At 37.8% G+C, this 22,668-nt stretch overlaps 1 protein-coding gene across 4 annotated transcripts in view; it reads right to left on the reverse strand.

The window, feature by feature from the left end:
- The window catches only part of LYRM4 (LYR motif containing 4), a 90,439-nt gene that overhangs the window by 59,890 nt on the left and 7,881 nt on the right, over positions 1-22,668 (reverse strand). For 3 of the 4 annotated variants that reach the window (XR_011329131.1, XM_069809032.1, XM_069809034.1), the window contains exon 2: positions 10,714-10,834. The exons of the other annotated variant lie outside the window; for it this stretch is intronic. Coding sequence is in view for 2 of the 3 variants with exons in the window: in XM_069809032.1 (XP_069665133.1) it covers positions 10,714-10,834 (121 nt within the window). In the remaining variant the exon portion in view is untranslated. The remainder of the gene's footprint in view (positions 1-10,713; positions 10,835-22,668) is intronic. 4 annotated transcript variants of the gene reach the window in all.

Genomic DNA, 22,668 nt, shown 5'->3' on the forward strand with positions numbered 1-22,668 from the left:
ATAAGAAAACATCTGGCATCTTTGCAACTGGGATAATGGAAGAGTTTTAGTGACTGAACCAACAGAAGCATGAAGATAGTAAGATGGGGAATAAAAAGCACTTGTGAAGCCAGATTCTTGGAGCAAACAGGACAAATAGAGCTCCTTGCAGGCTGGCCTTATGCTGAGAATGAAGACTAGAATAAATTCTTTAGACTTGACAAACTACTTGTGGAAGAGACAAAAAAAAAAAAAGGTATCTGATTTAGAGTGGCAGGGGAAGATTTTACATACTGTATTTCCAATGTGCTGAAGGGAGAAGCATGGCCATCTGAAAGGCCAGAAAACAATACAAGTAGCTTAAAGAGGAGCTAAAATGCTTCGTCTTCCCTTCATTAGCTATAAAGGGAAAAATTGTAACTGTAATATGCTGAGAGACTGATGACTGAGCATGGGGGGTGAAAATGTCATTAAAAAAACATTGTACCATAGCTAAAGGACTAGGTGACTTGTTGGATAGTGAGAGCGTCAACATCATCATCCTGAATTACAGACTGCAGTTCAAGGTCAGCAGAACACAGTCCTGGGGATCTGAGGCACCAGGCAAAAGTGCCAAAGCTCCTCCTGGAGGGAAGTATGCCGGCTCAGTTGCGGTGCCATTGAACCTGACACTGTCTCCTTTCAATAAGCAGTACAAAATGAGGAAGGCAAGTTTTCTCAGCAAGGAAAGTGAAATAAAAGAACAACAGATTAAAAAGTAACCAACAAACTGTCGGAGACCAAAACAGAGATGACTGTTGTAATAACAGCACTGTTGTTTCTCTTACTTTTTTCAGAAGTTCTCAAAACAGCAATCCCTTTAATTTCCTGTAAGCTGTACTTAAAACTGGCTTACCCCATGATAACACCACTGGAAAGAGACGCTTAGGTGAGATCTATGCTCTGACATGAACGTAAGTCACAATACACATGCAAGGCTTTTACAAGGTTATATGTTTCATAAATAACACACAAAACTGCCATACTTCTCTTTTCCCTATTCAGTAAAAAAAGCAATTGTCCACAAATGTTCTGCTCTTCAGCAGACACCACAGAGCAAGACAGACAGAAAGTTGCTCAAGGGTTAATATACTTTAATGCTAGAAACTCAATCTTCAGACCATCCCTCAACTGGTACCACTACAAACCAGACGGGCAGGCATCAACTCAAGATCACACTGTCAGACTAGAAACATGGCATAAGTCATTTGAGCTGTGATCAAAACTACCAGCACTTATTTCTACCTTCCCTCTCTTGGCAATATTTTATATTTATACTAGGACACACATGCACTTGCTGTCGCTCACCTCATTTGGAAAAGACCCCCTTAAAGTTTTGTTGCAACAGCCATCCCTATGAACTGTATTCATTTATACACTGAGCAGAAGCCCTTGAGACACCAAGCACAGAAAAGCAGAAAGCATGAAGGGACAAGTGGCAGATGAACACATCTCCCTGAAAACATGAGCTTTCCTTGCTTCTGGAGCTTTCTTCAGCACAGACTGGTTCAATCAGTGCTGCTAACTTTAAAGAAGCTACGGACCAGCTAGACTGATGAAACTTACTCTTTTCCACACGGAAGTTTACACTTAGCATTTACTTGATTGGATGTGACATACTGCCACACCAAATTGCTCACTAGAAAATAAGTCCTTCTCCTGTCCTTCAGACAGCCCTCCTCTGTGCATAATATAGGATGCTCAGAGCACTGGATGCATTATATAACTACTTATTATTTATGGTAAGGCCCCAACCTCACTGGATTAGCCACTAAATACATATAACAAAAATACTGACAGCTCTTTATGACAGATAATTAAAGTATTTTAAAAGCAGCTGCCAACACTCAACAGTCTTTTTTTTTTTTTTTTTTAAGAAAGGTTACTGCATACATCAAATGCTGTGTTTTACACTAAAGCTCTTACATCAAAAAGACAAAGTCTCATTCTACCTCTGAATCACCTTTGCTTGTAGCCTAAAGGTTACTTTCAATGCAGGGTCTACTTTGGTATTTAATATTGCAGGCAGAACCTGCCACTTGTAATTTAGTCAGCAGGGCAAATAGCAGCAAATCACTTGTGAAAATACAATCTTGCTCTCCATCAGGAGAGTTAAATGAAAGCCTAAGGAGTAACACCGCCCTGGAGACTCACACAGGTGTAACCTGGAGAGCCATGCCACCTGAAGACGGGTAAAATGTCTGTTATACTCCGTGTGCATTCAGATTCTAGAAATTAAGCTGGTATGACAGTTCTGGGCTTTTGGCATGTATTACAATATTGCATATCTCCAAAGCTGTCCTACACGCCAACATGAAAAACCTATTTGAAAAGGCTGGCTGAAGTGGACCTCACTACTAACATGTCTTGCAAAGGGCCAAGTTCTGATTCACCTGGGTTTCTGTTCAAATTTATCAAACTTTTTCCAAAGTCCCTCCTATTACATTTTTTCCTTTGTTCCTCCTCCCTTTTCCCCCTGCAAAACCTTATGGATATTTACTGGACATAAAAGGCATTTACCCTCATGCTGGAATATAAACCCAGTACAGTTCTGAATGTAATACCTCCCAATTTCAATTATTTAAATTTCAATTTCAAACTTTCTCCTGTTTTAGTAAAAGACAGGTATTGTCCATCCTATGTTACACCTTCCTCCACCTGCACCTGTGTCTCTTTCCAAGTAAAGAGCACTGAAACTTAAGGTAAGTTCATGATTTCTGTTGCTTTCTTAAACATACTCTTCCTTGTAGGCTACTGTTATGAAAGAAGAAATATACAAAAGTATATTTCTTGAGTTATGTTTTCAAATCACATGGAAGGTAAGTGCAACTTGAACATAACAAATAGGATTTAAATGACCTTGAGGGGAAAAAAATAATCTAAAAATATCAGCCCAAAGAGCTTTGTACTTAAAAAAAAAAAAAAATCCACAGAAAAATCTCCCCAATGCCTTCTAAAAACCAAAGTCAGCTGACTTAAATTCAGTGTTTGGCTTTGCCACAAGCTGCCAGCATAATTTCAGTAAATGCATGTAGGGAACCAATCAAGTGAGAACTCATGATCTGCTAAAGCAATTAAAAACTGACTACCAGTGTTGCTGGAACAAGGAGCAAGAGAAGTGCAAGAGTCTCATAACAACCATTTGCTAAATTCTAGATGCCATTGCAAGTATTTAGAAGTGTACAGATGCTTGATCACCTTCAAAAACTGATACCATGCAGTGACCTGATAAAATTGTTTTAATAGGATCTTTAACCATTGTTTGATTATGCCATTCACCTCCTGCTCTTCTTCTGTGAATGAGGCATTTGAAAACTCTTTTCTGTGTCTACATGTGCTGTAAGAAATTAAATGGCTCGAGAGGTAGGAATATTCTCTCTGTGCATAATGTTGGCTCTATCCTGGTTGGAATCTGTAGATGCAACTGTAATAAATAGAAATATATGACACTAGTAAAAAAGCAGCGAACTTCCAAGGACACTCCTCTTATCTAAGAACTATAAGTCTATTATTTTTTGTAGAAAAATAGGTATTTGCCATTGTGAAGCTGAAAAAAATTTGAAATAAAATTCAAGGAGATTCTCAAGAAAAGCAATAAATTAATCTGTGATTTTAAAACTTCCTTCCAGTGACAAACTTGGTAAGAGGAAGCCACATTAGAGCTCTAACATAACTGGCTGCTAGTAGGAAAACGTGACTTGCCAATATCATATACATTCCTGAACAGTAGTGTGGGTGCTGCACCCTGTACTCAGAGTGCTTAAAAAGCTCTTCCAGCTATTCTTTCCTTTTGGCTTCAAAACTGCTGCTAACATAATCAAATACATTATATAGTGTTTTGCAACTTTCTTATATATTCATAAAAATTAGACAGAAATATGACTTGTAGCCTGAAACTAAAACTACCAATAAGAATTTTCATAATGAACTTCCTCCTGCTAAGGGCCTACAGCCTACAGCGCTTTGCAGTATAAATACACGTATCTTCAGATACACAGAATGCTTCTTTAAGGTTGAGAAGTTCCTCGAGACAGTCAATTTCAATGTCACACACAACTGTGTAAATTGGTACCAGTCCCCTGAATGCTCAACAAGATGTTTTCAGTCCAGAAATACATACACCTTGGCATTTACTAATTTACCTGCTATTGCTGCAAATCAATCACAGGATTACTAGAACTGAACTATGGAAAACAATGGGAATATTTGCTGATAAAATCACACAGGATGAGCAATAAAATCCAAAGCAGGTGCAGTAAATGAAGGTACTTCTACTTTTTGGTTTTTAGAGTAACTATAATTGAAATTTCTTGTCTTGCTAATATTTATTAAACATGCTTTGATATTTATACTATTTTGATTAACAGAAATATGCTTCCTTATGCTGTGGCTATATTATTACCAGTTCATAATAATATGAGTGCTGTATTAGTACATTCATTCAGTATCATTTCCACTTCCATTCATCCGTTACTTGAATCTGTGATATTGCTAAGATGAGATACTGCTAAAGAACACCTCAAGAAGGCACAGTACTTGGCTTAACACAGCTGCACTGGGAACTTGGCTTGCTAAAAAAATAAATAAAAAAAAAAAGGCAAAGCAAAGACCCAGAAGAACTGTTCAACAGTTGTTTTGAAATTTGTGTAAAAGAACAAGACCATACTAATCATTTTTACTAGAAATGGGAAATATACAGAAACACAAGAATATGAGACCGAAATCTCACACTAAGTATGACACAGGCTTTTATCAAGGCATAGACATGAAGCATTTCATTAAAAGAAATGGAGCCAAAGTTACTATAATCAATCAATATTGCAAGGATTAGAATGTACTTACAACGTGCTGCAAACATGAAAAATGCTGCAAGTACTCAATATTTATCATTATGAGTGGAACTTTTTTAATAGAGTTCTCATACTTCAAAACCACGTTCCTTCATTCTTCTACATATCTGAAGGGAACAGTAAGAGAGGTCAAGCCTGAGGAAGAACAACTCAAACTCAAAAGAAAAGTTCATCTGTTCCCTTAGAAAACACCGATGACCAGCCAGGTGTAAAGGAAGAAGATCCACACATCCTGACTGTGTAACTGCTCACAGTGCATCTCTTGTCTCCCTGTGAAAGGTTTGTGCAAACCATGATTCTTATCAGTTTGCATTATTTAAAGGGACTAATGAAGAAGGGACTAAGTTTTACTGAAGAGTACTGTAGTTGTGTGATGTCAAAAACAGTACAATTGATACTGAAGGCTTCAGAGCTGCCAAGAAAACCAAAATAACTCTTCTTAGCTCGACAAGATGACTGGTAGTTTCCAGCTACTATCTAAAACTGAGGAGAAGGTACTGTGGAGGAATATGTAAGAATGAGATGTTCTATAAATTAAAACAGGGATTTAATCAGAGCACACAGGTCTAATATAGCTTTTGAATTTCACTTTTATATTTTCAGTTCAAAACTTGAGAGACAGCATGCCACAAAGAAAACTAGCAAACACTTCAAAACACTCACTATTATCCTGTCTTCAAAGTGGCTTCTATAAATCTTGAATCTCAGCAACAGCAGTAACATTTCAGGGCAATTCTCTTAACACTAACATCTTCCAATAGCAATAGAAACTCACAAATGAAGTTATATTAGCATAGCTGGGGAATGGCTATTACGAAAATACTCAAAGGACCTCAAGACTTAGGCCCAAACATTTTTAAAACTTTCTGTTTCAAACTAACTTGTGACAATGCATTTCTCACAATGGCCTTCTTTACAGGGAAGACACCACAAATTGTGCTGTTTACACAGTATGCACACAAAAACCCCATCTTCACAAACAGTGCTGAGAAAAGAATCAGTTGCTCCTTCTTTAGCCACACTATTTTTAAATCGAAACCAATAATAAGAAGAGGAAGACTAAGGCAAAGATTAATGTTCCTCCATGCTTTTCAGCTTTATAAAGCTACTTTTGTAACATTCAAGCAAATTGTCAGTGACAATTCACAGTACAGTGACTGACATGAACAAAATGACAGTAATCTGTCACTATTTCACATTTCCCACTAGGCTGATTCAAATAGTTATTTATGAACCTTACACTTCAATGGTCACTTTGATGACTAAACCATAAGTTAGAATGTAAAGTGAATATAAATGTGACTTTAGAGTAACAACAAATTTCAGCAATGTGAGATATTATTTAATTTCTATTGACATGCTATGAAAAATTAAGCAGCGCCAAGATGTGCTACATCACAATAAACCCCAAACATAAAAAAAAGTACGCTAGATCTCATGTTTGCTTCAGTGCTTCTGCATTTAAAAATAAAAGCACTTTATATTATGCTTGGTTAATTTTAAATATAAAGTCTTAATAGTGTCAGATGACTTCATTACTTAGATCTTCAATTAAACTGGGAGCAAGAATGAATTTTTTTCTGCAGAGCATGATTAAATTTGACAGCAAGTAAATATTAATATGAATTTAGATGCTAAGGTTTTTAATAGTCATGATGAAAAGCTTACTTTTAAAACTGTTACTATTTTTCCAATATTTATCTCTTGCTTCACAGCTGAAAGTGAGATGACACTGAAATGTAATAGAAATTCTGCAAAGAACAACAGTTCTCAATTTTGTAGAAAAACTTTTTTGGGGGGTGTGGTGTGGGGAGGTGGGGGTAGAAAGGACTCAGAAAAAAATAATCCTTATTATCCAAACATCAAGTCTTGCAGGGACTCACGTGTCAAAAAATTACCTTGATAAACTGATTTTCTTTTATCAGATTATTTTCTGTTAGAAAGTTCCATTGTTTATTATGTTACTATGTTACTGTCTGTTACTCCTACAAACATTAAGATAAACACATACACCCTTCCAAAACTGAATGCAGCATGATTATACTTTGTCTGGAAAATTGCTGGAAGTGTGACATAAAAGAGATACTTCAACATAAGTTTCACTGTTTCAGCAGTGTTAAAAATGGGAAGTTTTGTCAGACTCTTTAATATTCCTTACTTTTCAAGTATATTTTTCCTGAAATTCTTACATGGAATGATACCAAAATGTGATCCAATTTAAAACTACTTTAGCTTTAGTAGATTGATTTCACATGTGGGAGAAACCCCTTAAATAGCTGAGATTTGAAACAACAAACAAACGAGCAAACCCCTGCAGGTTTAGCAATAACTGAGGCCATTCTGCATTATTCTGGTATGTCCCAGTGACAAAGACATCCTCCAACTAACAAACATATAACAGAAAGATAGGTACTTCACGTTATTTGCTTGACAACAGTTTGATTATAAGATGTTTAAGATATTTGTATTAAACACTGGTTTTCTATGTTTGTAAAAATCAAACATACGTGGAGAGATTTTCACATTCTGAAAATTTGAGTGGTGCTAGTCCAGGAATTAGAACCCTACATGCCCTTTTTGCTTCTGAACATATTCCCAGCTGAAAAATTCACAGCTACCTGTAAAACATTTTAAGCAAGATTTATGTATTAAGTGGTAGAGCAAAATGTGGCTCTCAATGACTTCTCTCAATCTTGAATCAAGAAAGATTTCTTATAAAATTTCTTTGCCATTACTACAAAGTAGCAAAATGGAAAAAAAAAAGTTGCAGATTAAAATGGTTCTGCTGGTGTAATGAAAAAAGCAGAATCCATGCTAAGAGAAAATAACAAATCTTGTCTAACCTTTTATTGCTGTCATTTTCTTGAAGGAAGAATTAAATGCACAACATTTTTACCGTGCAAAATACAGGCTGGTATATGAAACAGTTACCCATTGTTCATGTACAGGCTTATTAGAGATACTTGTGTACATACAGGCACATGTATATGTTTATGCATGATCGAAACATTCACTAGCAACCAATGAACGCAAAATGTCCTTAAGCTCAACTACTCCTTTACAAAAGACAGTGAGTAGGTATGGCAGTCAGAGATTAACCAAGCCTGCCTGCTCTTCCTGGTCTTTCCAAGGCAGCTGAAAGACCTATCTGATGCTGATGGACAACATTTAGGCTAAAAGAAAACTTCATAAAAGGTGCAAGACAAGACCCACACTCTAGAAGGAAAAGAGTCTGCCCTGTCAAGAGTCTGTTTTGGAGAAATAGTGTCTTTTTTCAGGGTCTACAGTAACAAGGTAATCTGGGTGTTCACAGGACTCAGACAGGAGAGGAGTTTTATTTTAAAATCTGTCCCAGATCTATTATGGCTCTCAGATGAGCCAGCAGAACCATGTTTTGTTGAAAGAAAAGCTGGAAAGCTTTTATTTTAGCAAGACTTACCACCCACCATCTGACTTACAACTGCCTTTTATTATTTAAGCTCATAGAACCAGTGAGAACCAAATCCTACCCACATCAAGTGAGAGTACCCTGAACATTAAGGTACTACAAATCAGTGTCCTCATTTCAGCATCCCAGATACCTATCTATAAAGCAGGAACAATATTTCCCACCTATTCCAAGTGCTTTGATACCCTGAAATTGAACTTTTTTCAGAAAAAAGAAGTACTTGCTATAATAAGAGTTGTGCCAAGTAGGGCCTAGCTAAGATATTTTAAAACAAAAATAAATTTAGTACACTTCAGTCATCCATTTCACAGCAAAAGTTACTGTTACAAAGGATAAGTTACAAAGGAATAAGATAAGTTACAAAGGAACTTATCTTAGCCACAATGTAGAAGAGATTTTCTGTAGCATTTTACTATGGGGATCCCACATCCACAAATTGTTACTTCTTTGATGAAGATTTCTGTAAATGACCCTGTGCATTCTTGTCTTTTGCCACCCCCTGTGAAGGATGTACGCCTCCTGTTTGAACTAACTGAACTTTGGTCCAGGCAGATGCTCAACAAGTAAGCCTAACCGAAGTTGCTCCTATTGTGTGAGGCTATCAGTGAGAACTCAGCACCAACCCTCAAAAATACCGGTTTGGCTGGAGACTGGGCTAATAAGTGGCCGAAACTGCATTAACACAGCAGAAAGTCTGACTACAAATCAACCACTTTACGCTACAAATATCTGCAGCCATCAGGGTCCGTTGAGCTCTCCCTCCATGGCAGCTGGCTGTGCAGCGGCGATCTCCCCTTGAGTAGGGATGCCTCTCAAGGTTACCCCTCCAGGATGACATATCCCTTACCTTACACCAGACATCGATGGGTTGCTAAGTGACATTTTTTGCATGCATGTAACATTTAAGATACATCTAGTAAGGTTAAGCAATAATCTTTGTATCCCATACTAACTTTAAGTGTAGGAAATAGTATTGACTGCCAATCCACCTGTACTTATTAAATATTTTACATACCTAAATTTACTGATTAGAACTCAATAAACTACTTGCTCAGATCAGTCTAAGTGATCTCTGACTCTTCTCCTGTGACATCCCCTCCTTCATTGTTTTCTCCAGCCTCTAATAGTTCCTTGGAGGATATTGGATATCAAGGCTCTCCAAGATAAAACCTCAAAAAGGAATGCTGAAAATGCTACTCATCACCTACAGATATGAGAAAAAACATCCCAACATTTAAATATAATTGCATTGAATCAATCCAATCTGAATTGTTTCTTTGAGACACATTTTTCAAATACAAAAATAGCAGTGTTTGGGTTAAAAAAAAGATAGCAAAGCTACGGTAGCACAAAACAACACCTGTTCCTGGGAGAAGAAATTCCAAAGAAATAATTTAACCTGCACCAAAATATTCGTACTTAAATGCCAAATCAAAGGGCCTAGCTTCCTACCAAAATAAGAATCCAGCTAACTGACCTGCTGGTTGTTAAAAGATTCATGTTAAAACAGACCACGGAGGAACAGGTGCACATATTCATTCGATATTTAGTAAAAGTACTGCTGAGCTCTGACCGGTGTCAGTAAGTGCAGATTTTGCAAGAAGAGACAGCTTAAGCATTGCAAGTGTCCTTAGAAAGTTCAGGTGTAGAAGCTTGCTTTCTTCAAATCTCCAGTGGTCACTGTGATAGACAGTGGTTACGTATGAGAAGTAATAAAGTACCTAAAGTATACCAAAGTATAATTCACGTCTAAATAATATAGAACCCAGTGGAAGGAGCAGAGATGTTATAAATGCTACCCAGACACGGTCAGAGAAAAAAATATTGCCAGTGACTCAACTTTTTCTAAACGAAAAAATCTATCACCCTGCTTGGACACATTTAGCCAGCATTTACTTAATTCACTTTAGGATTTTGTTGTTCTGCTACTGTTCTAACACTGTATCTGGAGGTGGGGAAAAACAAACACAGAAGGCAAGAAAGACTACTTGGAGTGAGTATCACAGCCACTCTTCTAAACCTATAATGGAAGAAGGAAAGCTTGAGGAAAGGAATCTAATACACATGAGCTAGAGGAAATGGATTCAAAGGAAAATTAGGACAGAACAGAGAAGCAGAGTGGAGAGATAGTAAAGCAAACAGCAGAAAAGGTAACAGAAGAGCATATAAACTTTTGACAGCAAGGCCTGTTCTGGTTAATGGAACAAACATCCCTAAATCCCCTATTGCAACTATCATGGATAAACGGATGTTTCCCACCCTGTCAGACTCAGACATACAAAAACTACTGTTCATCCAGAGATGCTATGAGCAAGGATCTACTTATTTCTGTAGTGGCATAAGACAGTTAACTGAGGAGCGTACAACTCTTAGATGAAATGAAAGAAATAAACATACCTGCCGATGAATAACCTCTAGGTTTACTTTGGCTTTATTCACTAGTTCTTCTATTTTTTCAGAATCCTTTATATTCTTGTTTTCTCTGAAGGCATCTCTTATCCTTCTAATGGCATACGTTCTAAACACAAACAATAAAAAGACGTGTATTCATAGAGGTGCCACAGTTTGTGACATTTCAACATTCTTTAAAACGTGCTGATTTTTAAAAATACATATAAACACACATATGTATTTTACCCAGTTTTATACATATATCTTTTTATTCAGGGTCTTGTCTTGCCCGGGTTGAAACAATGACCAGATTCTTTAATAAAGAAAAAAAAAATAAATCGGTTTTACTGGAAGTTATTGTAGAAAATTACCATATTTCGCATACCAATCCAGTCCTTACTGCTTGTTATTGCTGTAAACATACTATTGGATGCCTGGCACAGATGCTGCAAAGTTCAAGAACATAACAAAAAGCCTAAGAACCAAAAAATCATCCCCCAAATTATTTCGAATCAGTGTGACTACTCTTATTCTGCATGCTCTAAAGGTCATTCAGCTAACCACTAAATACATTATATGTTATTACTTGTTCTGACTTTGTAATCTAGCAGTCAACTAAGGCAGACTGATGGACCAGCCATAACAGAAAGGGCTCCTTCCCTGTCAACCCTCTCCTCTCCTGACAAAGTATATTTCACCCCTCAGTCCAACACTTCCTCATCCATGTCCCCACTAAGCAGCAATAACAGGACATGATCTCTGCAAGTAGGAAGAGGTTATGATCTCTGCTTTCAAGGAGGAAGGTCCAAAGCTGCAGCTATCTCCAAATCTCTCCCCTTTCTTTTCAACCCAGTAAAGAACATTTATGCAGTCTGTAGTGTACTGCTCAATAAAAAAATACGGCCAATTTCACTATTAAAATAAAATTCAGACTCAGCAGTAGATACTTTCATGACACACGTGCTTGGGAGGAGAAAGAGAAATGGCAGTAAACTGATCCTGCTCAGCTATGTTGATAATGTCCCACTTCTCTACCACCACATCACATCAGTATCATTTTTACTACAGAAAGTAAACCCTATGTGTGGCACTGGAGGGAAAAAAGGCTGCGGCAAGCACCACAAAGAATGTAGTATTTCAACAACTGTTTTCAATCTTGTATAAAAGTGAAACACGAGACACAAAATTGCCTGAAATACTATCATAAAAAACTCCAAAGACGATGTTGGAAGAGAAAAATTTTGAGGAGGAGACTGAGGGGGGAGAGGAAGAAGAGGAAAGATGAATAGCCAGCAGCAATCTGTACCCTTAGATGGTGTTATCCAGCTCTTAAGGCAGCCTCCACCAGCCAAGCAGCATATTTTCTCTTTGAGCTCATAAATAATACATTTCAGTCACAGGAATCAGGATGGTTATGGAGTGCCACCCTGCTGCCACACACCAGCAGATGGTGCGTGCATTTAATGAGGGCCTGTTCCCCTATAATGTGACACTAGTGTGCATGAGTGAGTGTGTGTTTGTAAGTGTGAAGTAACAGAATGTATTAAATATGGAAGCTCATTCTCACCCGCAGCTGCTGTCCTAGCAAGGTTTCAAGGTGAAGCTGCTTATTTCTTCTAGAAAAGAAACAACCCCAAATCATTAAGATGTAACTTTGTTGCTTGATGATGGCTGGATTTCAATTCACCCAATATACACACGTAAGGTTAAAACTGTGCAGAAACATATAATATTTTCTGCAAGAAAGGAAGGGTTTACAAAAGACACAAAGACCTAATATATATATATATATACACACACACACACACACACATTTAGCTTAAAAGAAAAAACAACAACTACAAGTATCCATTTCTGGGTACAAGTCTTTCAAAATGCAATACAAATGAGTAAATGCTATCTACGTAAAAAAGATAGATAGGAGTAAACCAAATTCTTGTTCAGTACAACCCCTACAGACTGGGGGGTTTTTTTGTACATATGGTGCATTAATTGTTCTGTTTTCTCTCTCTTCCTCTTGTTACACCCAACAGTTGTTGAAAAAGAAAAGATATGTACTTAGAAAACATCATCAGACCAGTTTTTATCTATAGTCAGAAAGTTGCACTATTTTTTCATTTTACAATTTCTTTAAACCTTTATGAATGTTAACACCCAACACAATCTTAATTCTACAGTTAAATCAATACATCTCCAGTATTCTCTAAACACACTTCAAAGACTAGCTTTATATCCTGGTACTAGTCTTTACTAAGGTTACATTGAGATTCAATATATCAGTTAAAATAAGGATGAGCGGAACTCAAAGCTCAAACCCAATACTATAACAACTGCAAAATACCCTTTCTTCTTTATTCAGGTGCCAGGGGAACATTTCACCAACACTCAAATTCTTTCAAAATTATGTAAAAAGTGTTAAGTCAAGATATAAACAAACTGGCAGGGTTTTTGTTTGTCTGTCTGTTTTTAAACAACAGCTTTTTATATGCAACAACAGTTGTGAGCAGCGTCAATTCCAAACCTTCATACTCTTTACACTTCAAGAGTTTCTTAACAGAGCATGTACTAAAAGCTAGTACCAACATTAGGGCTGCAATATTGCTGCAAGTCCATGAACAACTGAGCTCTTTTGAAAGTACAGTAACATGTATAGCAACATGTAGTGAAGATATACATGCTATGAAAAGAACTTGTTCATTCAGACATATCTCTCTCTTTTTTTTTTTTAAAGAGCGCTACTCCAAAGATCTTCTGGTTGATGAACAGACTGGTCAGCTGATCAGCTACTCTAATGGTGTGTATTTTCAGTTCAATAAGCATAAACACCAAAACCTATCATGTACCATTTGAAGGCACAGCTCGAAATGCCAGTGGCAGACAATATATGGCTATCTTCATAAAACTTTACAACATTAACCTAAAAGAAACACTATCTGAAGACAGAGTGACAGATGAAAAGCATACCAGCAAGTGAAACAGCTGCTGCACCTTATGGATGATTATTTACCCAAGCTGGCACAAAGGAACTGAGGGCATACAGCATTGCAACAAGTTTAAGCAAAGTCAGTGAAGGGGAGCTGCTGCAATTTTGCCACCCTCCCTGGTAGGCACAAAACCTCCCTCTGCCTCCTTCAGACTAGCACAGCCAGTCTGATATTTGGCCCTGAGGTGAGCCAATCCAACTTGGTAACATGGCAGAAGGCCAACCTACTAAAACAGTGAACTTTTGTTGTTGTTTTGGGTTTTTTTCTGGATTAGCGAGCTCCATCGGCTCTGCACAGCACTGGATGAGTGTTAGTGCTGAGGAGGAGGGAATACAGCAGTACTCATTTAGATGGATACAGTTTGCGATAGATCCCCCTCAGAGAGACCAAGCAAGTTGCATAAACAAAGGGGAGTCTTCAGTGAGAAGGTACCAAGCAAGCTCTCCAGAGAAACAGAACTGGAAAGCAATTCTGCATACAGCTCCTATAGACCTTTGGGAAAGGTCCTAGGAATGCAACAGTGTTCATTAAGAAACATCACTGCAAATGAAAACTCAAACTGCATTTCACAATCTACTATCTTTCTCACCATTCTTTGGAAACGGATACTGAAAAATGGCCGAAAGATGCAATGAGGCATTTTCTTTTCTTTTTGTCATCCAAGCACACTAGAATTTTAATAGAGAACACCTTTGATTTTATCTTCTGCAAAGACCTTCTAGCAAGCTAGTGACAGCAGTACCCAAGCAAGAGTGTATAGTTGAATAGATTCACTCAGCGCTCTTTTACATATGCACGCTCAAAACACTTTTTGTGATCCCTACGTATGGACATCTGTCACACAATTAACTCCCAATTAAATCAAAAGCATGTACTCAATGGGTAATAGACTCAGTGCAATGGCTTCAGACCAAAGCCGCTGCAGGCGGATGGCTATGGAAAGTAACAGATACACATTAGCAGAAAACAGAAAGAGTGGTTGGGGGTTAATGTGAGAACAATGCCAGGGCCAAAACATTACCACAGACTCACAGGGAAAAGGCACTACCTGCTAAAGTTATGAGACAACAATGCCCCCAAATAATAGTAAAAACCACAGAGTTACAGTTAGAAAATAGTCTTTTTCCTAATACTCAGTCATTCACCTCTACCTTCAAAGAGTTCATCTTTTTCCTTCCCCAAAGCACAATTGAAAAACTAACATGTGTCCTCATAAAAATGAAGCCCACAAGAAGCGAAGTCTGAAACAACGGCTATTAAGGAAAAATGAAATTGCAGCAGAGGTACTTCAGAAAATAATAGCTGCTTGGAGATTTAGATATTTTTATTTCAAAATGTTTACTTATGTCATGCCTGACCAGAAAATAAAAAAAAATCCGTTTCCTTTTCAGGTCTTAACTCTTGTATCTTTGTGCTCTGCTAAACCAGAGTGTAAGAAAAGAAGCTGAAATGCCACACAGACATAATTGCTTTTAAGTACACAGTACTATGCCTTCAAAATAAACCTGGCCAAGCAATGTTTTCTCAGCACCGCTTTGCATTTACCAGTATCACAACATGCTAAAGGTTTAAGTCATCTTTCCAAGACAGCTTTACAAATATGCTGACATCTTGTCTTTGTGATTGTGAACAAATATAATGTATTAATAGATCACATCACAGTTATAGGCAACATACTGTGAAACGTAACAGCTATTACAAATTGTAAGACATTGAGCATGTATGCAAAGACAGAAGAGGAGTATTGTTGTACACAATCTGTGCAAGCAAAACAGATTACAAGGGAAGAGGCCTGCAGGTTAGAACACTCAAGACTTTCAGAACAGGTATAAAGTAAAATGCATTTTTCCTTATTAGCTTAAGTTGTATTTAATAAATTAAGGCAAACAATCAGTAGCCAACCTCTAGGAAGCCCACTGTGGTTAATAATCCTAAAATGAAGTATATGATGCTTTTAATTAAGGACACAAGATACTGATTTACAATACAGTAGTATTATATCAAGCAAGGGATCCTTCTCATAAAAGGTCATTGTTTCCTTTCACTAACTGTATTTTCTTACCACTTCTCCCTTCCAACTAACACCTGTTAAATTAAGGTAGCAACAGCCTGAATTTTCAGAATGTCCCATTATTACTAGCAGAATGTGCACCAGATAAGATTTGCCTAGCTGAATTCTCAGAATTACATACAATTTAAAAATGGAAAGTTTTTATAATTAAAAAAAATCTGCAGAAAAATACCTTTAGCTTACCTTAAGCTCTCATTAATGCTAGTGAAGATGTCTCCATGTATAGAATTACTTCAGAGGGAATGATATATTAATATATGTGTTTACGCATACATATTTCCATATATATATGTGTGTGTGTGTATTTACATTCTTTTTTCCTCTATAAAGGTCTCATTAAAAGACACCAATAAAGGTGAGGCAAAACTGCATGCAATTACCATTTAATACTAAAAAAAAGAAACATTTGACAACTGATGCCTGTTTGAGACTGAGATAAATACTTCATAGGGAAGTAGCTGTGACTTGTCTGATTGAACACAGGACCAACAGAATGTTTTATCAGCAAGGTGTTCTTCAAACTCCCATCACTAGACACGTTTTCAGCACTGCCACCTCAAGCTACAGCACAACAACAATGACACCTGCCTGTTTTCTAAAATCAAAGCAAAGCCTATTCCTGGAACCAGGATTTGCTTGGGGGAGTGGGGTTGGTGGCTGGAAGCTGGGAGGAGAGAAGAGTAAAGAAACATGAAAAATTAGACTGTTGGTTAACCCAGTATTATTTCCTTGAATTTTCTAATCAGAGTCCCTAGACAGTCCTCACAAAAAGCCTATAGAATGAAACCTACAAGCCACTACTTGGTTTCTCTGCTGATATCGAAAACATGAGTTCCAATAGAATTGCCAAGAAATAGGCCTGGAAGAGAACAGCACTAGAGATACTTTATGAGACAAGATTACCTCAGAAGAACAGAGGAGAGGAATAAAAATTGACCAACATCAGAAAACACACTTGAGAGCTGGTGACTGTGACCCAGTGTGCATGATACATGCTGTATGATCAGATACACGGATTTGTAACTTATTTCTAAAGCAAATCTTGCTATTTTGTGTCCCATATCTCAAAACTTCTAACAAAAACTTAACCTTCTCTGTCAAAGTTGCCCTAGATGAGAAAAAGCTTCTAATATGCATGCCCATTTCTAAAGAGTTTCCTTTCATTTTCTTTAATCAATTTAATAACTGAAAATGCCTCCCCACACTTATATCTATATATATACAGAGAGAGAGACACTTGTGGCTGTTTTTAGGAAAGGAGGACTTTTTTTTTTTTCCTGACTGTATCCTTTTATCAGTTTGTGCCTGTACCCATTTCAAAGAAGAGAGCACAGATGACCACCCGATCAACAGGATCACAGAATCATTCATGTTGGAAAGCAGCTCGGAAGGTCTCTAGCCCCACCTCCTGCTGAAAGGAGGGTCAGCAATAGGATCAGACCAGGCTACTGACATCTTTGTCCAGTCAGGTCTTGAAAACCAGCATGGTGACTGGACCACCTCTCTGGGAACCATGCTCAATTGCTTGGCTGTCCTTGTGGGGAAAAAGCTTTTCCTTAAAGGCAGTCTGAAAACCTCTCTTCCTTCACTTTACATCTGCCGTCTCTTGTTCTGGCTGCTATTAGGTTCCCTCAATGTTGTTCTTTCTCCAGGCTGAACCAGCCCAGTTCCCTCAGCCTTTTCTCGCAGGGCAAGTGCTTCAGCCCCCAACCACCTTGGTGGTTTCTACTGAGCTTGCTTCAGGTTATCCATGTCTTTCCTGTATGGTGGGTGGGCGCAAGACTGAAGGCAGTACTCCAGATGCAGTCTAACAAGCACTGAGTAGAGGGGGATAATCACTCCCCTCAATCTGCTGGCTGAGCAACTCAGGATACATCTCAAGATGCTCTTGGCCTTCCTTGCTCCCAGGGCACACAGCTGGCTGGCTGCTGGGATCCCTAGCCCCTTTTCAGCAGATCTGCTCCCTGGCCAGTCAGTCCCCAGCCTGTTCTGTGGCTGGGGCATCTCCTTCCCAGATGTAGGACATTGTACTTGTCCTTACTGAATTCCATAAGGTTGCTGTTTGCCTTTTCCTACAAGCTTCTGAGGTCCCTCTGGATGGTAAGCCCTGCCCTCAAGCATGTTGGCTCCCCAATTTGGTGTCATGGGCAAACTTAATGTGCAAGCACTGTTACTTCCCCTGGGTCACTGATAAATATGTGAAACAGGATGAGTCCCAGGATCAACCTGTGAAGACCCATTAACTACCATCCTCTAAGTCCCAGCATCCAACCAGTCTTAAAGGAGCATGGTTGTCCACCAATCCAGACCATAACACCCTAACTTGGATACAAGAATATTGTGGGAGTCAGCGTTGAAAGCCTCCCCAAAGTAGAGGTAAATGACATCCACTGTTCTCCCCTCATTCACAAATCCAGACAACCATGCTGGTCAGGCATGATTTACCCTCAGTTCCTAAACACCCTCTTCTTCATGGTCCCAGAATACTACCAGTGCTATTCATAGTTAACTACGATTATTTTTGCAGTTCTTTGAAACATACATTTTTGTTGCTATACTTCTAAAAATAAAAAGTTATTGGCTTAATTCTAAGCATAAAGAATCTCTGCAGAAGGGATTGCTTTTCAGAAGGTCAGGGTTAAAAGAAAAAAGGAAAGATGTCCAAATGAAAGCGTTCTTTTAATCTTAATTGGAGTTGCAACTACAATGTTATATTGTAGAAGAGGTTAAGAAGGAGGGTTACCAGTGAAGGACCCAATCAAACAAGCTGTTCAGTTAACAAGGCATCAGGCAAGGATGTGCTGCAGGAACTAGAAACAGAATTTCCAACAGATGAAAAGTGTTCTGATGGCCTGAAATGACTAATAGCTCTCTGCTAAGCTTTCACTGCCAAGACCCTTCCAACTGCTCACCAGGACACTTGGGTAGCTCAGCAGTCCAATTACCAGGTGGGGAATGCCTTGAAACCACAAGTTCAAATCCTGACAAGGCTGATTTCTCTCTTCTTCCTTTTGAGGCAGATACATACCATTCCATTTGCTGTGCTGCTATTTCTGAATAGTTCTTAAAAAAAGGCCTGGCCTGCTCTGAATTGCCTTTACAAATTCCATTATACTTTTGTGGAAAGATTAGAGTTTTAGTCCAATGCTGTGGCCAAAATTTCTCTCTTCAGCATGGCTAGGAGTTACCTTCCATTCTCAAAAGAGATGTAGTTTGGCTTGTGACTTGGGTACCCTGAAAAGGGCTAACTGTATTGCACCTCTTGGTGACTGTAACTGTTCTTTTAGAAGCCCACTGCGTGCTAAGCAGCCTTGCTGGATGCAAGTATTTCCCACTTGTCAGTGGAAAATGATATAGTCTTTGATGAAGCAATAGTGCTTAGGTTTTTTTAGTTAAACAACAAGGCATACAGCCTTGATATATTCTAACTTCTTGGACTGCAGTGTGGTTGGTCTGGACAATGATGAGATTTTGATAGGACATTTCTGAAGCACAGCATTATTTCTGAAACTAAAGACTTAGATTTAGTAAATATCTAGTTACAGTTCCGATATTATTCTTTCAATATGGAAGTGATAAAAATGCCAATTCCTTAGGAGAGAAAGGGGATTGAGTATCAGAAATATGTTGACAGCATACAGTTTTAAAATAATAACTGAGATATTCTGACTTACAAAAGACTTTAAGAAACAGTTCTCTGAAGGTTATCTGAGGTGAAGCTTTGTTGGTCATTTTGACAGACTAGTAATTTTGAGCATACAGAACAGACTCTTAATAAAGTTTTACTTTGCAAAAGCGATCCTTGGATTCTAGTAATAAAGACAATTAACTTTGCCTCTTGATTTTTGCTTGAGTAAACCTATGCGTTTTGAGAAAGAAGAATTTAAGCCTCATAGATCCAAAATGAATCTAGAAAATAAATTACATTGAAATTAGATAGGATCCAGTCATCTCATGACAAAGACAACAATAAACCATAAACATAATTTATTAAACAATCCAAATGAAGTAACACACCACCTGTTCTGTCTTCTTATAAACACACTAGAAGTTACAGGATTTGTCCCAACTTTATCCTCTCATCTATTTCTATCAGCTTTACAGCTTATCCAAAAATCTTTGTTTCTTATAACTCAGTCAGTAGTGACAAACATCCCCCATCATACCTCCAATCACCATATGGCTCAATGACCTTCCCTCATTTATAGCAAAGCACTGCATGTTTAGTTTAGCAAATTCGCAACATCAATTTTGACAATAATGATGGATATTTGTAATTACAATGTAATACTTAGCAGCATAGAAAATTCTAATATATGCAAAGCTTATTAGTCAAATCTAGAGCCTTAAAAAGTCAATTTGGAATGCATAACACAAAATCACCATCCCACTTTGTACGCACAACAGAGTACTGAATATTATTTTTAGACATTTGGGACCATAAATATAGTGCCTTTGGACATTACATGAAATGTTTCAGGAAGCTCAGATACAGACTACTGTGATTCTGTTACCAGAGGCTCAAAAAAAAAAAAAAAAAAAGCACATTGTTTTGTACACTATGAATTTACCTAAGGCACAGAAAGTCAAGTGAACTAGATCTTTCCTTCTGTACTTTTTCTATTTAATTAGTTACAGAATATGGAAGTCTTCACAAGCTTTACAGATGATAACACCAGCACAAAAGAAATGGGGGCTGAAAACCCCAGCTTCAGCCAAGAGTGGAACAGTAACCCAGAAACGCAATGGGTACAAACTCTGTGTGTCACTTCATCTCCACAGGAAATCAGATGCAGCTTCTTACACAATAAGAGAGCAGAATGAATCATGAGTGAACAGAGGCAAGGTTTGAAGGGAAAAGAATATTCTGCTCAGCAAAGCTGAGTCGTTCACTCACAGACCATGTCACAGAGGCCAGATCTGAGGTCGAGGCAGGTGCAGCTGGTCTTCATCCACATAAATTACATAGCACCTCTATGCACCGAGCATAATGTGCTAGAATATCCACCACAGCTTTCCACACTGTATGGCTCTCCACTCCTTGTACCTCCGAGGTGCTATCAGCACAAATGAGCATTGAAAAAAGCCAGACCCTTAGCGGGCTAGTTATGGAACAATATGCCCACAGCTCTTACCTTTAGAGCATAATGATGATCAGCTAGGACATACCTAAGACCTCTGCTAGCTCCAGTAAAATAAATGCAGCTTCTCAGGATCTATATATCCTACATATCTTTCTGGAGTCCAGAAGTAACATATGAATCAAAGTAATACTAAATCCTAAGCAAAGCAATACAACATTTGTGAAAGCTACTTCATATAAAAGAAAAAAAAAAAAAGGGTTACACCCATTTTCCTATTATTTTTCCTAGAGTTACTTCAAAAAACAACATAGGATGGATGATCTAACTGCCCATTATGAAGCTAAGAGCACCTACCAGCCAAAATGTTTCTTTTGGGCTATGTATGGCCTCCATCTCTAAAATTTTGCTGCATACACTCATACTCTCCAAACTGTAGATCCCAGCATACAATCTAATACTTTGATCTGACAGAAGACTAAATTTAAAACTTAAGCTATGCTAGTCCAGTGAACAGAAGTCATTCAATAAACCTGCCGACAGATCTGTGTGCTGAAGCAGTTTAATCTAACCACTGTAACAGAGAGATCAGAAATATTCAGGAAGACAGAGACAACAATTTTATTTCTCCAAGAAGAGAAACATTGACAAAATATTGTCTTTTAATCTAGTCAAGCCTAAGTATGTTAAGTTCAGATGTTAAAATTCAAAGGTGAAGATAAAGCTAAGGGAAAGGTCAGTAATTTTTGAAGAGTTTTCCAGTCAACCTCTTAACACTCTCTCTTAGAGGCTTACACTATGAAGGAAAAAAAAAAATCACCTTATTCAATTTCTATAATATCTATATAGAGAGAGACAGAACAAGAGTAAGTTCAGACTGCTACATTTATATATCACAAAAGGTTCTGCATTTCAAGCCAGAAATGTGTTGCAAAAAAACCCAGATAGTACTTAATAGCTAATTAAAAGTCATGAGAAAAAATTCACTCACATGAGTGATGGTAGCACTTTTTGTCCTTTATCTGCAAGTACAAAAAAACCATAGAGCAAACACCAACTCCTTTCCCTCCCATAAGCACATGGCTGTAAGAAGAAGTTCTTCTAAGATAACAATTACTGTTAACGTGGAATTAACATCTGGTTTAAAACTCAATAGCTCAGATGAGTACTGGCTAAGGTTACTGCATGAGGTATTAGGAGAGGAAAAGAGGTATGAGGAGTGGTCTATTTATCATAAAAATGTTTTCAGTATAACATTTTATGACCAGGGCAGATTACCTTCCCTTTGACATGCAACATGACCTTCCATTCCCCAGGGTAGCAGAAAAGGTTTCCAATCTCGGAACAAATTACCAACAGAAGTTGCAGAAGCACCAGGTCCCTTGCTAATGATAGCAATAACTTGCACTGATATAGAATTTCTCCTTCAAGGATTCCAACAAATTGTTGGGAAATAAAACCCCACAATCAAGCCTCAAAATCCATATAGGTTAGTAAGTACTGCCACTAGTTCACAGAATGAGGAGTTCTGTGTAAGTATGTAAGTATAGTATACTTATTTGCCCAACACTGCATTGCTGTAGCTGGCAGGACTAGGTTCACCCTGTGTTCCCATTGCTTTTAGAGGTGATTGTGAAGGTACCACCGCCAGTTTAATAAATATTCATCTTCACATTCAAAATTTGCAAATAATAGGCAGAAATTTTTGGTATAAATTACAAACTGAAAATAATAAATTAACAAATTTAGTAAAAAATGTGCTCAATAGCTCTGGAAATCCAGAAACCTATTTACAGGTCTACACGAAATAATTTTTTCATTATTG

This window comes from Haliaeetus albicilla, chromosome 21 (assembly GCF_947461875.1).
Source record: "Haliaeetus albicilla chromosome 21, bHalAlb1.1, whole genome shotgun sequence".
Classification (NCBI taxonomy): Eukaryota; Metazoa; Chordata; class Aves; order Accipitriformes; family Accipitridae; genus Haliaeetus; species Haliaeetus albicilla.